At 37.7% G+C, this 17,563-nt stretch overlaps 1 protein-coding gene across 1 annotated transcript; it reads left to right on the top strand.

Moving 5' to 3' along the window:
* Positions 1–238: 238 nt before the first annotated feature.
* LOC141388947 (uncharacterized) lies at positions 239–703 on the top strand. The gene has a single exon (XM_073959775.1). It carries the CDS (start codon positions 239–241, stop codon positions 701–703), a length of 465 nt encoding a protein of 154 aa, XP_073815876.1.
* Positions 704–17,563: the final 16,860 nt, after the last annotated feature.

Below are 17,563 nucleotides of genomic sequence, written 5' to 3'. Positions count from 1 at the left end.
CCAAATACTCGGCACCCATAAGCGCAGCCACAAGCCATGGTTATCTGACGAAACCCTTCGAGAAATCGCGAACCGCAGAAGGCTTAAAAACAAGATCAACCGTAGTAAATCTGCTACTGATAAAATAAATGTCCGAGCCTTATACCGCCAGTCGGCCGCCAAAGTTACATATATGGCAAGGAGAGATAGAGAAGCTTATTATAGTGGCATCGCAAAATCAGCAGAAATCGCATCATCAATGGGCAATATAAGAGATGTATATGCTGCTATTAAACAGCTGAGCGGCAAACAACCACGTACCACAGACATACTCAAAGATGGAAATGGCAATGATCTCACCAACACAAAGGAGCAACTGCGACGCTGGCGTGATTTCTTCTCCGCACCGAGCTCTGTCGCAGTCTCCACCGATGCGCAGGGTTACGTCTGGAATGAAAATAGGCGCATGCCTAAAAGAGAAATCTCCACTGCCACACCTAATTTTGCAGAAGTACTTCAAACATTATCCAAACTGAAGAACTCTAAAGCGCCGGTCCCAGATGGCATACCTGCAGAATTACTGAAATACGGTGGTGAACCCATCGCAGAAGCTCTCACGCCGATAATTAAAAGTATCTGGGAGCATGAGACTATTCCAAGTTGCTGGAAGGAGGGAGTAGTCGTAACAATGCCAAAAAAAGGGAGATCTCAGACTATGCAGTAATTGGAGAGGCATCACCTTATTAAATTCGGTTAATAAAATCCTTGCGTCGATAATTCTATAACGCATTTCCCCTGCCTTGGATAACATACTAAGGAAAGAGCAAGCAGGCTTCAGACCAGAGAGATCTTGTACTGACCACATCAACACAGTACGCATAATCATCGAGCAGTCTATCGAATTTAACAGCAGTTTATACCTTCTTTTTGTGGACTTTGAGCGAGCTTTCGACACAGTATCCAGACCAGCACTATGGGATGCACTGAGCTCCAAGGGAATCCCAGATAAAATTATAAGCCTCATTCGCGAATTATATACAGATGCGAAATCCAGAGTACGTTTTAAAGGCGAAGAAAGCGTGCCCTTCGAACTTCACTCAGGGGTGAATCAAGGATGTGTCCTTTCTCCCACACTGTTTCTCCTACTACTGGATTGTATACTCCAACAAACCAACATCGAGGCTCCACTGGGAATACGTTGGTCCGTAAACGACTTTCTCCATGACGTCGACTACGCTGACGACATCTGCCTTTTTGCACATCGCTTCTCCGATATCGAACAAAAGTTAGAGCGACTGTCAGCTATTGCGAATTATGTTGGCCTGAAGATAAATGCGAAGAAAACCAAACTAATGCGGATCGGTTCTAATAACACAGCTCAGTTATTGCTCCATGGGCAGCTCATCGAAGATGTCGACCGCTTCTCTTACCTAGGAAGCACAATCTGCAAAGACGGAGGTTCAAATGCCGATATTACCGACAGAATCAACAAAGCCCGGACAGCTTTCCACTCTCTACACAAAATCTGGAGAGCAAGCAACATATCAACAAAAACAAAGCTGAACATTTTCAATAGCTGTGTAAAATCTGTCCTTTTGTACGGTTGCAGTACCTGGAGTACAACACTGGTGTCTCTTAGGAAGATTCAAGCCTTTTACAATAGATGCCTGAAACAAATCCTGCGAATTTTTTGGCCCAACTGGGTAACAAATGAGCAACTTTACGTGATGGCGAACTGCAATCCAATAGAACATGAAATCCGCAGACGCAAATGGACATGGATTGGACACATTTTGAGGAAACCCTCTAGTGAAATCTCAAGACAAGCTCTAGATTGGAACCCACAAGGCCATCGAAATCCTGGCAGGCCTCGAAATACATGGATCCGTGTTGTGAAGAAGGAATGTCTCTCTTGCAATCTTCCCTGGAACCAAGCAAAAATTCTAGCTAATGATCGAGAAAAATGGAGAGAATTTGTAGACGCCCTATGTTCCTCGTGAACTTTTATATAATTTACAAGTTTATTTAAACTCTCTAACTTTTTATAAATAAAGGATAATATATATATATATATATATATATATATATATATATATATATATATACGAAGTCTATTGAAAAAAATGGGTCTGGAGTATTACCCCAATGGCTTAAACTTCATCATTTTTTGTTACAGAGAGTAATGTTTTTCAAAACGAACTGATGATGTTTAAGCCATTGGGGTAATACTCCAGACTTAAAAACAATCAACTGAGATTAAAACTTCAACCAAAACAAAACAATCAAAAAACAGCGGATGACACGTGCCGAGGAATTTGAAACAAATTCCAACAACAATTACTCACAGGCAACTGGGGTGATGTTCTTTTGAACTTACAGAACTCGATGAGTTCTTAGTTGATACGTGCTGATAGTTGTTTGCAATGATTTTTGTTCTGATGTTTTTTGGGAAAGCCGAAAAATGAGTGTGATTCTTCGCTAAAAAAGACATCATTTCAAAAAGCTGAAAAGCCAATTGATAATTCCCTTCGCCGGTATGATATCATGATATTGTTAGCGATCAGTAAAATTTTGCAACACTGTCAGTTCGTTTTGAAAACATTACTCTCTGTAACAGAAAGTAATAATGAAGTTTAAGCCATTGGGGTAATACTCCAGACTTAAAAACAACAATCCGGTTAATACTGTGCTTGAGGCATGATTGAGGTTTTGTTTTTGGCCAGTTTGTTTTTTGTGTGAGCTTTTGCGTTATAATCGTGAAAAATCCATGATTGGGTTTTCCACAATCATATAATAGGTAAGAACTTACTTAGATACAGCTCGTGGTTCATACGAAATCGATATTCACCATCAACACATATTGGCCAGTAGATCTTTCGAAGAATTTTTCTCTCAAACACACCAAGCACTGCCTTATATTCTTGCGCAAGTACCATGCTTCAGCGTTTTGTAAAGTGTTATTTTTGTTTGACGATATGTGGCTTTGTTTTTGCATTTGTTACCCTCTACAATTCTTATTCTTATTTCACAAGTGATGTCATTATGATGATGTTATCACGACAGCGCCCAAAAATGATCAAAACTAAATACCTCGGAGTACAAATATATTGATGAGAGTCGATAGAAAACATTCCTATTAGAAGCATTTTCAATTTTGGCATTGATACGTCAAGTAGTTTTGTCTATATGAGGCTTCAAATCCGATAATTGTTTGTAATGTGAATTTTTCTCCATTTTGTTTTCTAAAAACAAGTAAAAACGGCGTTAAGTTTGCCGAACTTGTTATACCCTCCTCCACTAGTTGTGTTGAAGTAAAATTGAACAATTAGTTTCCTTCCGTTTATGAAGAAAGCTAAATACCAAATTTCTGAAAGTTCGGTGTGTTATTGTGGCCACAACCTTCAAAATACCGAACATCTGGAGGTACCGTTCTAAGGGGGCTATATGAAGGCGTGGACCTATACCGACATATTTCTGGCGGACGGACAGACGGACATGGTTATTTCACTTAGAATTTCACCCTGATCAAGAATATTATACTTTATAGGTTCTGCGATGAATATTTCGATGTGTTACAAACGGAATGACAAATTTAATTATAACCTCCATATTATGGTGGAGGGTATAATAACAACATTTATTATCTTCAAATATTTAAAAATTTAAAGCAACTCTATTTGCTACGTTTGCTGCAACAAGGTGGTGGTTCGATGGTTCTGGTCTATGTTTGCTCTTAGGGACGATCGTATATCCAAAACGCTCGATGAATGTCTTTCATCTATCTTTATCATCTACAGTTAAGAGGTTTCCCCTACTTAAAATGGAAAAAAAATATTCACATATTTTGAAGTGCAGGTGGCATAGAGTATGTCGCAAATATTTTCAAATGGATCGGGGCAAAATTGGCTTAGATATGACCGTTCAATATAAAGAACCCGTTGTGTTTTGTGTGTAGATGCGCAATTTAAAACGCGTTTTTCTCGAAATGTCAAAAATGAATGGACCGATCATCATATATTTCGGTGAGCTTATTAAATACATAAAAATCTTGTCTTTAAGTGGGACAGATTTTTTTAATTTTTTTTGCCCTTTTCGTGGAAGAAGAACAGTAAATTTGTATACCCTCCACCATAATATGGAGCGTATAATTAAATTTGTAATTCCGTTTGTAACACATCGAAATATTCATCGTAGACCCTATAAAGTATATATATTCTTGATCGGGGTAAAATCGATTTAACCATATCCATCTGTCCGTCCGTCCGTCTGTTGAAATAAAGATACAGCTCGCAATTTTTAAGATAGAGCTTTGTAATTTGGTATAGAAGTTTCTGTTACTCCTGGGATGTTTGGTATTGCAAATGGGCTATATCGGTCCACGTTTTGATAAAGCCCCATATAACGGTACCACTCGATTTTCGGTATTTTGAAGGTTTTAGGTTCATTATCACACTGAAATTGCTGAAATTTGGTACTTAGTCATGGTTGGGGTATATAACTTTCCCCTAGATTTTGTCGGTATAGGTTCACGCCTTCATATAGCCCCCATAGAACGGTACCTCTAGATTTTCGGTATTTTGAAGTTTGTGGTCTCCATATTCCTCCGAAATGGCTAAAATTTGGTATTTAGTCTTCGTTGGGGGTATAAAGCTTTACCCCAGAAATTTCTCGGTACAGGTCAATATCCTCCATAGAGGTGTACCGCTTGAATTTCGGTATTTTTTAGGTTTTAGACACATTAGCTTACCGAAATATCGGAAATTTGGTAATCAATATTTTGATATAGCCCCCATAGAATTTGGGTATTTTAAAGGATAGCCAAATTGTTTTACCGCAATTGCTGAAATTTCCGTTTTACTTTAATACCACTCGTGGTGGCCCGGCCGAATTTAACACCGTTCTTACTTGTTTTCGTTAAAATCGAAATGTTGACTTTGACAGTCGATATTTTTTATCTGTTTTTTTTTTTTTAATTCTTTTTCTCTTAAAGACAAGACTATTGCACATCTAAATCGTATAATCACGATACAGTGCGCAATTTGATAGTATAGTCGCGAAACTTTGTGATTTGACGGGGGTCCCAGAGGGTGATGATCAGATAATATTCAGGGGTAGGAATCGACAAACAAAACTTATATGGAGATAAAGGTCAACGTTCTTCTGTTCTTCTTACCACCAAAAATAGCTTTATTATTTTCTTAAGTAATCTCCAGCATGACTTATATGTTTTTTCATGCGCTCAAACCAATTGTTGAATACCTTTTTCCACTCCGATTTAGATACCTCCAAATCAAAAAAAGTCATTGGATCTCCAGTCAGGGCTGTACGGCGGATGAACCATCAATTCCACGTTTTGTCTGGTCAAACAGGCGCTGGTTTGAACCGAATGATTCGTTTTTCGAATTTCTCAGGATACTTCTGGCAAACAAATTTTAATGCACAACTCAAAATTAACCATCCAACATTTCTGAAACCGTATAGCGCCACACGGTCAGTTTTGCCGAAGAAACAGGCGACTTTGTGCTTCGAAGTGCTTCTTACATGAGCAACTTTCGTTGGATTTGACACGCTTTCAATTCCTGTTTTGTTTCGGGCTCCTAAGCATAGATCCAAAATTCGTCGTCTGTGACGATATTATAAATGTCGTTTGAAGCGCCGCTATTTGTAACGTGACAAAGTGATCACGAACATAATACCAACAACATTACGTCCCCACTATAAACCAACTCAATCCCATCCACACTGATAAAACACCTGACGCTACTATGGAAACGATGCGGTATAATGCAATGTAATAAATCACCAGCATGACAACAACGGAATACTTCTCAATCGCTTTGTGCAACCGTTCATTTAAGTATTTCAGTTTGTGAAGGGACTGGGAGGATTGCTGAACATCTACAACACGAATCACTGAGTCGCCGAACACATACGATCAACGAATGGCCGAATATCTACAACACGAACCACCATGTGGCTTAACACATACGAACCCAGAGTTGCCGAACACCTACAACACGAATCACCGAGTTCCCGATTATCTTGAAATCGTCTACTTCCGAACAGCGAATTACCGAGTTCCCGATCATCAGTGGCCGAACCTCTAACACCGAATCACCGAGTGGCCGAACACATACGAACTCCGAGTGGCCACACATCTACTACACGAATCACCGAATGTCCTAACCCAGAACCCTAAACACCGAATCACCGAGTAGCCGAACACATACGAACAACGAGTGGCCGAATATCTACAACCCGAATCCCCGAGTGGCCGAACATCCACAACACGAATTACCGAGTTCCCGATTATCTTCAAATCGCCTACAACCGAACAGCGAATCACCGAGTTCCCGATTATCTTCAGATCGCCTACTACCGAACGGCGAATCACCGAGTTCCTGATCATCATCAAACCATTTACTGAATCCAAGTTGCCGATTCCCCAGCCAATTATCCTTCTTATCGTATTTAAACATCAGTAGATTATAAATTAGTTTTACATCAATAAATATCCGATTTAACCCCCAGGAAAGGGACATTACTCGTCTTATTATTCGGTAAGGTTTAGTGGGCCCTTATGGCGACCCTGGGCACGACTAAGTCTACCCCAGCCAACGACAAAACCACGTTACATATTATTTTTATTCATAATTTCTTTGCACCAATCCACAAGAGCCTTTTTTGAACAATTGACTTATTTTGCTGGATCTAACGAGAAAAATCCATTTTTAACGCCAGGTGTTCATTTAATATCAAATCTTAGTTGGAGGAAGAAATGCCCAAGGATGCCTCTATCTCACGATATATAACATGGCGATCTTGCATTATCCGTTCACGCACGGCTTAATTTTTTTCTGGCACAACGGTGGTTTTGGGCGACCCTCATGACCTTCGTTTTTTGGCGAATGTCGGGCCACGATTGAATTCATTAAATCAGTTTTTCATAGTGCTATAGGATGGCCCTTTATCAGCATACAAAGATTTAATTTGATCGATGCACTCTTGCCGTTATTATCCACGACAAACGTTGTGAAAAATGATCGGACGAAAATGTTCACAAGTAAATTCCATTTTTTTTGCAAAGTGATTTTTTCAAGTCACTGTAAACAACACAACACATGGTCGTATGACAAACTGAGTACGTAAAGGTGAGAACACAGTCAGCTCTTAGCTTAATTTTCCTGATTAGCTTATTTTTTCACTAGGCCGCTTATTTCTTGGTATCACACATCGAAGCGTTAAATTCACTATATAAATTTAATTATTTCAAAATATCAAATAAAATTCAATTTTTTTTTATATGAATTGTTCGTAAATAATTAGTACCGAACATAAAAATTACAGCCAAATTCTATTTTTCAGATTGAACACGTGTTTATATCAAATTGAATGTCGAAACGAAATGTCAAAAATGAAGCCAGGCGAAGAATTCAAAAGTTCAAAAATTTTCAACTTTGTGGCCTGAAGCCTCGTTTCGTTGTGGTCTGTCCTATTGAAAACAGAACGTTTGCGCTTTGAAGCGAGGCGGAAAAAATAAGCAACAAAAATCCATGGTGTTCTCGCGTTAAGGGCTAAAAACTGTCAAACTGTCCAAACAAATTTCAAATGGCACCTGGCAACACGCGGTATTGCCTAGGCCAGATAGTTTTCGTGCAGCCCTCGTAATTTTCCATTTTTTTATGTATAATATATTTGCTCTTCATTTGATAAAGTGGAAGAAAACCATTTGACATGAAACAGTTAAATTTAAATTTTGTCCTACTTTTCAGTTTTTAGTCATAGTTTTTAGTGCACTTTTATCTTCACATTAATACAGATTGTTTTGATGTTGTTAACTTAGCTATCCTAGTGCTTTTAAGTAATCGGTGTGCTGTTATGATAATACATGTATTTCGATGGTGCGACTTAATAATTTTGGTTCAGTTAGTCATCTGGTATAAAAGCCAGGGGGTGAATAAATTTTAGAAAGTTGACCCCGTCCGGTCTAAAGCCTTTGATTACATGGTTGGTTTCGATGATATTGGCCACATTTTCCTTCCGAATTAGCTGCAAATTTGCATTATGTGTTCTCAGAGGGAGGACAACTTTCTTGCAAATAAGTTGTCAATATAAACTGGTACAGCTTTGATCTTTTCTGTTTTGTAAATATAACATACGAATGTTGTAAAATGTTTACTTAACTAAATTTGTCCTTGAATGAGATTAGAAAACAAAAGAGAATCCAACTGTCATTGACATTTTATTAGTTTTCTTCTTTTTTAATGTAATTGTTGAAAGCAATATAACTTCACAGCAATGGAACTTATGTATGTATAAAACATATACAAATGTACATCCACATGTACATATTGTCATCGAAATCATTTTGTTAGATTACACCGAGAATATGCGATGGCTCATCTGATGTGTTATTTTATCTTGATCACTCCTTTCAAATGACACATTCGTGGATACAAAACAGATATACATACATACATACATACATATGTTTGTAAATAGTTGTTATTGTGTCCTATGAAATATTTGTGGCTGTACTGGCTGCTTGTATCTGTTGATGGTAATCAACGATGAAAAAGACTCCAATGAGAATAGGACGAATGATTATATTTGGGCTGGTGGTCTGTCATTGCTGATGATGTTGCTACTGTTGTGGATAAGGTTGCTTTCGCCAAAGGAAGTGGCAATTGCTGATGGCGCCACTGGTACATGGACCATTTTTCGGCTGTCATATTATTTGAATTTCCCCCCGTTCCTTCTCTGCTGTTTTTGTAGCGTTTTTGTCGTTTTAGCTGAATTGTTTGTCTTTAATGTCCTGCTTATTTTCTTGTTTTGTTTTGTTTTCATTTCTTTTTTCACTTATTTTTTCCTTTTCGACTCTTACCAACTGACAGAGGAAGTGGTGATGGCAGTGGCTATGGTGTTTGCCATTTTGGTGGTAATAAAATATTCTCTTCTAGGGTGAAATATTTTATTATTTGTCCATTCCAACTCCCTGGGGCACTGGAGGGGCCTTTGATTAATCAAACGAATGTTTTTAGCATGTTTCGAAAGCATGAATTAATGTCAAAATAATGGGCATAAATTTGTTAAATATACATTCCATTTGTTTGTAGCTATCAAATCTGATTTGAGTATCAGAGACTTCGTGAACGTAGAGCGGTTGAATCACCAACGACGACGATATAGACTCATGTCCTCGGGACCATCCAGGAAACAGGTGGAGGGAGTAATTGGACAAACAGTTATTCAAATTAAATGACTAATATCACGATATTTTATGTGATAAATAAACAACATCCTAGGAGACTTTGCTGCCGAACTAACTGACTAACTGGCACGCAAAAATTAACAAAGGAAAAGTGTACAGCAAACTTTTGGCATTTGACTGCTGCTATTCCCATATCCAATGTACTTTTAAAACATTTGCAAGTGACATAATTTATTGTCACATCGACCTTGATATGCTCCGCTGCACGAATATTGTCAGGCCAAGTCCCTCAAGATATTAATAATCACACGTGATGATGTGAACTTTATTCAAATGTTTTCTGTTTGATGTCACAAACTAGTTAGGCTCACTATTTGAGAACGGTTTGGTCATCCTGTCACTTGCCTGAGAAGCAACTGAATTAAATGTGTCAACACATTGTGCTGTCATTTAGAATAATATCATGAAACTAATAACAAAGTACATAGTTCAGTTTCATTAATTTTTCTCCACCATAATATGGAGGGTATAATTAAATTGAAATATTCGTCGGAGACCCTATAAAGTACATAAATTCTTGATAAGCCTAAAATTCTAAGTCTGTTCGTCCGTCTTTATAAATTGGTATAGAAGTGTTGGGTTAGATAAATAAAACCATAACAATTTAATTAAAAAAAAAAGATTTAATGTTCATTTTTCAAAAGACAAATTATAACTAATTAGAACAATTAAAATTATTTTGATTGCCACAGAATACATAAATTATTATAACACTGGCCAACAGGACTTTTGTTTCAACGGAAGTTGCAGTTATTTCTAAATGAAATCGGCGAGTTGTTCCAAATCCGGTCCCGGTTTTTCTCCATCAGCTCTTGTTTTTGAGATATAGCTCAAAATCTGGTTTTACGTGTTTAACCCAGACTTTCGTTATTTTCGGATACAAACAAATATTTTTTGTGGGTTTTTCGACATTAATATATTAAGGAGATGTTGTACGCTCGCTACAAATCGTTTTTGAAATAGTTATGGTGAGTATATATCAAAAAAATATAGAAAATATACGACGGACCTTGCAAAAATTGCATATTTTGAGTATTTTAAGCTGTAATTACGTCATCGGGGGAAGTCATAGGATCTTCATATGGTACTCCGGATATGCTTAGGGTGTCTACTATATAATCCAGTATTCAAATGTATAATATAAAGTTCATAGCCCCCCTTATTCGGCCATAACCTAAAAATCACCATGACCGAGCTGATGGAGATTTGAAAATAACTCGCCGATTTCATCTAGAAACAACTGCAACTTCGTCTTAAACATTCAATTTTTTTAATTTTGTTGAGCAGTGTAATCAATGCTATGTTGATGAAATTACAATGTATGAAATAAAAATCATATTTTAAAATAAATAATAATTGAGTATTTTCAATAAATAATAATCGGTATAAGAAATGGGCTATATCGGTTCACGTTTTGATATAGCCCCCATAGAACGGTACCTCCCGATTTTCGGTATTTTGAAAGTTGTGTCCTCAATACCCCACTGAAATGGCTGAAATTTGACATTTAGTCTTCGCCGGGGTTGAAACTTTACACCTGAAATTTGTCGGTATATATATCCCCCATAGAAAGGTACCTCCTGATTTTCGGTATTTTGAAGGTTGTACCCTCAATAACAACCAAACTTGCTGAATTTTGGCATTGGTCTTCGTTGGAGGTTAAAAACTTTCTACCTGAAATTTGTCGTATAGCTTTAGTTTAATTGGAATTTTGTATTCCCAATAAAATATCCGAGATTTTGTCCAACCTTCATGAACCGGGTTTGGCAAATTTTATGTATTTCGAGGCGTTTTTGTCAAATTTTGGTGTTGTGTGTTTTTTCAGACTTTTTGGAAAGAACAACGTCGACCCCCGTGTGAGTTCTTTTAATGGGTTTTGTTACATTTCTGAAGTGGGTGCAATTTGGTATTTTCGAATCTCAATGGGTAGAAAATTTTAACTCATAAATGTATAAATATCATTTGATTATCGTAATATGGGTGATGTGGGCGTACTGCATGGGCGATGTTAAGGAGCGGTTCTGAAAAACTTAAAAAAGTAGAAAACTCAGCTTGGTTCCATTTTCATTTCAATAGTGGGATCCCCTGCATAACAACCTTTATCGCCCGTACTAGCGGAGATCTAACACAGGCTGCACAACACGCATAACGAGAGCTATTTGTGCAAATATTTCAGATGTACCCCCGATGTCCATGACCATAACCAATACTGAATATGTAGAAAAATAAAACATATCCTTTGCTTTTGAACCAGGGCCGCGTAAAAGTCGAAAAGTACAATATCGATCAGCTGTCTTTGAGAATCGTACTTAAAATCTTCTAAGCAATATTTTTTAGAATATTGAGATGTTAAAAAATCTAGTACTGTTACTACGGTTCAAGAAAAATGGACATCTGTATTAGAAGGACGAAGAGTTATGACAAAAAGATTCGTCATTAAATTTGATTGAATTAGAGGAAAATTCCACATTGAATGGCGAATTTTTTAATCCCCTTAAATTAAAAATTTGAGTTGTAACGTAATGTTTTATTACGCAGTTTATTTATTTAAACAACAACAACTACCATGTATAATTTTCATAATCATTCCAGTTCTTACTTTACATGTTATTGATGTGCTTTTGTTGTCATTTGTTTTGCCGTATCTGACTTAATTATTAGTCATTGTTGTGCTTTTCCACTTGTATTTACCGATCTTCGCCCATGTATGTGGGTGTTGTTGTTCGCTTAGTGCGAGTGTGCCTCTGTGTGTTTGTTGCACAGATTCGTGGTGGTACCAGATCTGCTTTCTGGACAATTCCGGAAGAAGGAGGGATTGGGATAAATACAAGTGGATTCAGCAACAGCGAGTTAGTTGTGTTTAAGACGGAAAGCTTTGTAAATAAAGTCGGTTGAGAATAAGAGTAATAAAGTAAATAAAGCATTGAAGAAACGTAATCTGAAACGAACCCTGTTTTATTTGGTACAAATCGCATCGGGAAATAAAACAACCTCTACACGGAGATTAGTTAAATCTAATTCCGTAACAATTGGTGTCAGGGGTGAGATTACGATAATCCTACAATGAAGTTTAAGGATCTGCGAGTGGAAGACTTGAAGAAGGAGCTCAGAAAATTGGAGTTGTCATCTACAGGCAACAAGGCTCAACTACAAAAACGTCTGTTGGAAGAGTTCGAGCGCCGTGGAATGGACATCGACGCATATGAGTTCGACAGTAAAGATGAAGTTGAGTTATCGGAAACGGGCGAATCCAGCGTTGGGGAAGTTTCGTAGGTAGTTACCAAGGGTGAGGATATGAAATCAATACTGGCTATGTTTATACAGAAAAATTCCAATATGATGAAGAAATTAGATGCTAAAATGAAAGAAAATTCCAGAAAGAATGAGGAAATGTCCAGAAAGAGCGAAGAAAATTCCAGAAGACTTATAATGCAAATAAAGGCGGACTTTTCCAGAAATCTGAAGTAGAAGTTGGAAGAGAACTCTAGAAAAATCGCTAAGGGCATGGAGGAGAAATTAGAGGAAAATTCTAAAACAATTAACGATAGGCTCGAGAACATCACGCTGGTGATTGAAAAGAGAGTAGAAAACGTGGAGGTACAAGTTAAAGATTCGGATAAGGATATTATGCCTCTTAATGAGAAATTTCTGCCTCAAGATGAGACGATTCTGGGCAGAGAAAAGAAAATGTCGGAACTGGAAATCAAAGGCTATTCATAACACGCTAAAAATCAAGCCTCCTTATTTTCGACGGCTCTACATCATTCAATGTGTTCAAATTACAGTTCGAGCCAGGGGCTTCAAGAGATTCTTGGACAACGACATAGCAGGGAGGTGCTGCTGATGTAATACAGACTATTCCTGCCGCTTCTAGAAACAGCTATGAAGATATAATGACTGTTATCGAACGTAAGTAGGTGGTGAACATAAGATAATAATAAGAGATCTTCGGTATGGAACTAAGGGGAAGAGTCCAGAAGCCAAATGAGATCTTACAAGACTTTGCGGCTGAAGTAGAGCCGTTGGCGCAGTTGGCATAGCCAGGAGAAACACATCCATTGGTGGACCGAATAAAAATTGAAACATTTGCTAGTTTCATTCATGATCCGAAGATAAAGTTTGCGGCACCGATGGGAACATTTGCAGAAAACGTGTCATTTGCGCTGGCCCAAGAAACCGCGAGGATACTGGTGAAACCTCAAGCTCAAAACGTGCGGAGGCTTGAAGTTGAGGACAACAATTCCCAGAACGTTGTCGACCTGATGAAGGATGCACTAATGCGGGTAATAGATAAAGTGCTACGAGGGGCTGGCAGAACGAAAATGAAGTTTCGGAAAGCTGGACACATTGCTCGGGAATGCAGATTGCGAAGACCAATGCCCAGACCCGCCTCACCGCCTTCAAAAAGCAACGACCAACTGGTGGCTAAGAATCTGGAAAGAGAGACATCAGGTAAAGCAAATAAAGTAAATTCCGCCAATTACGAAAGGTCGCTGTAGATGAAGAAAACGATGGTGCACAATCTCTATAGCCATAATCCAGCAGAAGAATCACAACTTAACGGTCAAAGGCTTCATCAATGGTGTATTGCGTGCCATGACAACAACGTCCATTATTAGACCGGATTTGGTAAAAGGGAAGGTATTGCCGTTAAATGGAGTCAAATTGTGGACGGCCACAGGCGAGACTACAACAGTACATGGAAAGGCCTACCAAAGGCTGAGTATGGGTAGAAAATCGGTAAATTTCTATATAATGGACGAAGTTATATTTGGTGTAGACTTCATGATTGCCTTCGACGTCAACCTGGACATAAAACACCGTGTGATGACTTGGTCCAATGTGGAAATACCGATAAATGTGGGATACAACGAGGAGAAAAGCAGGCATCGCCCGAGTGCAGAATCTGACGAGATCGCCGTAGATGTCCATGCCCTGAAATTGGTAGCTGCCGAAAATTGGTCGGCAGGGAAGCGAAAAAATCCCGCAAGAGGGAAGACAAAGCAAAGATCTATGAAAGTCCACTGGAAATGCCAAAAAGCGGCCGTACAGCAAGGAAGGACAAGTCCGATGAAGACCAGGTGGCACTTAGGATTGTGACCACGAAAGAAGATATAACGTCGCGATCCCTGGAGAGAAAACAATGACGTCCAGAGGAGCGAAAGTTCAAAGTTGATAGCGAAGAGAGAACATCTAAAGCGGTTGCTCCAACTACGTAACGAGAGCTGCGCCTAGTGAAGAAGAACAGGCTTAAACGGGAGGCAGTGTTACCAATGTCCATCCCACCTAGGGGAACATGCCTATTCGGGACGAGCAGCCTTAAGCGGGTGGCAATGTTACGAATGTAACTGATAGGTTTAAGTTAATTTAGTTTAATTTCCGTTAATTTAAAAATTTGAATTGTAACGCAAAGTTTTATTACGCAATTACTTTATTTAAACAACAACCATGTAGAATTTTCGTAATCATTCCAGTTATACTGAATATTACTGAAAAGCACTACGTTTTCAATATAGAGTGGATATGCATCGATATTCTAATACAATCTTTCTGTATTCCCAAGTTTTAAAGGGGTGTTCTATTCAAATGAGCCAATTTTTCTACTTTAATTTTTGACTTTATTTTGTTTTCGTTGTATAATCCCTATATAAATTGGATTTGAATGCAAATGAATGACTCAGTTTACTCCAAACACATGAAACAAAATATAATAAAACTTAAGCACTTCAAATCTTGTATAATTCGGAAAAAATGGAGGTGTCAAAAATTGTTATGTTCAAGTGAGCGAAGTACTTTTCAGTAATATTCAGTAAAAGTATATCCCTCCCGATTAAGGATACACCCGTATATCCTGCTTTGGAAAGAATTTTAATAATCAGGTGTAATGCCTAACAAAGCATGCTTTTTTCTTTCAACAAGTTTATTTTTGGAAGCGTACTGTCTACTAGAGTTGTATTTTTTACGCGTTAGTCATATTAGTCATACATTTTAGAGAATATTTATTTACCACTGTTTAATATGGCAGCTTCTTCAGGACACCACTTTTCGCGAAGTTTGCATGGCTGAGGGGTACTTTGTCACCCTTTAAAATTTGTCGTTTTCTGGCTTGGGAATCCTTGCATTTTAGTTATACAGTATCAGTATGAGGAGGATTTGGGGAATATTTTTAAAAAGGGTCTTTTTTGGCAATTTTTCAAAAATCTTTCAAAAACTCATTTAAAATCATATCAAATTTTACTATAGCTTTCATACACCAAATCTGTAAATCTTATCTAATTGCCAAGAATCTCTAAATATTAAAAGCACGTTTTAGGGTTAAAGTCGGACTTCATCTGAGTTTATTCAAAATTGTCCCACAAAACATAGTTTTAGAGAGATGACGTCAAAGACAAAAATATTATTCGTCACTATGGGTCACCAAATAAATGAAAAGTCCGTTTCTGAGTTGCAGAATAAACCATATATCTTAAGAAAATTAGATTACAAATTAATATATTTTAGAATGAAATTATTTGTTTTAATTTTACATAATTCCATGCTGGATCAAAATCTAGCAAAATCCTTCACTTTCTGGGGATATTGCTTAAAACGGAAATGTTTGAAATGAAATTTCACTATGAGTCTCTAAATAAGAGAAATGTTTAACCTTAACATAAAACATTCTTAGCAGCCCGATGATGGGAGTAACTCCTCCTTTGGTAAAATGAAATCAAAACAGAGGTTTAAAGGGAAGTGTTTAAAAGCTTAAATTAAGACTATAATATAGGATTTGCTTACATGTATTCCCATAGTTTTCGTATATCATGGATATATGTGCTACCAAAGTTAAATATTTATATCTCTATCATAACAGCGCAACATTTTTAAATGTAGATAAAATTTATGGCCGGAGTCGAGCGTTTTTGCACAACTTCGGCCTCGACTCTAGCAAAATTTGCTAGACTCCGACTGTGAAACCCTGATTATGGCAGGTTCGGAGCCCTATCACCGAACTATGTGGCTGGCATGGGAATAGCTAGTGAGGGGCATTTGGGAGGCTTTAAAATACAAATTTCACATTAAACATTAATGATACAAATGTCCTCCATCAAATTTAATGTTCACTTTTAATTTTAGGGTAACCAGAAAGCTAAAAATATGTTCGTTAAATCGAAAAAATAACAAAAGGCCAGTTGTAATAATGGAGGTAAAAGAAACAAGTCGACACATACCATCTCTTTGTCAACTATAAGGCTGCATTTGACAAAAGTATTTTAAGCTATATCCGAGATTGGTATCCCCACAAAGCTGATACGACTTTGCAAGATGACGTTAACTGATACGCGATCATCACTTGACATCGATCGGAACAAGCCGTAATGAACACCTTTATTAGAATAGAAGAAGAATCTGCTAAAGTAGGGGCGACAGTAAACGGAGATAAGACGAAATTGATGGTATCAACGCGCAATGCGTCAATTAAATCCAGACCTACTGTAGAAGTTGGCACATATCATTTTGATATAGTTAAGGACTTCATTTACCTCGGCACCGCCATAAATAAAACAAACAACATCAGTTCTGAAATAATGAGACGAACTATATTGGTAAATAGATGCTACTTTGGACTAAGTAAGCAGTTTAGAAGCAATGTCATCTCTCGTGAAACAAAAATCTCACTCTACAAAACACTGATACTACATGTGCAAATGTATGGCTCCGAAGCCTGGGTACTTGCTCAAGCAGATAAGATAAGGCAATAGTTGCTGTGTTCGACAGAAAAAATTTCCTGTTTGTTTTGTTTTGTTTGAAATTTCCGAAAGATATACGGGCCAATCTCCTTTGGCGATGAATATCGGCGTCGAGTGAACAACGAGCTTTACCAGATATATACTGACATCAACATAGTTAAATGTATTGAGTTACAACGGTTGCGTTGGCTTGGTCATATCATAAGAAGGAACTATGATGCCCCGCTAAAAAGGCGTATGCACATGAGTCACAAGGCGGTAAACAAAAATCTGGTAGGCCAAGACTTCAATGGAAAGAACAGGCGATAGACCGTGGTATTCCCACTAATTTGGAAGAGATTGGGGAAGGTGGAAATCTATCCTTAGTTCGGCTTATAGAACAAATGTTCTGTGCGCATGGAAGTAAAGATAATAAATGCGACCTGTATTTTGATTACCAAGATACTTGGACAGGCGGACTGACGGACAGACATGTATAAATCAAAACAGAAAGTAATTCTATGCATATCCTCAATATCCTATGGGCCTATCTCGTTTCCTTATGTATGTTACTAATAATAATATGTTAAAACTTATGCACGAA

Source organism: Musca autumnalis, unplaced genomic scaffold, assembly GCF_047663935.1.
Source record: "Musca autumnalis isolate F117 unplaced genomic scaffold, ASM4766393v1 scaffold_1, whole genome shotgun sequence".
Lineage (NCBI taxonomy): Eukaryota > Metazoa > Arthropoda > Insecta > Diptera > Muscidae > Musca > Musca autumnalis.
The sequence above is the reverse complement of the archived record's forward strand: the minus strand, read 5'-3'. Positions and strand labels throughout refer to the sequence as shown.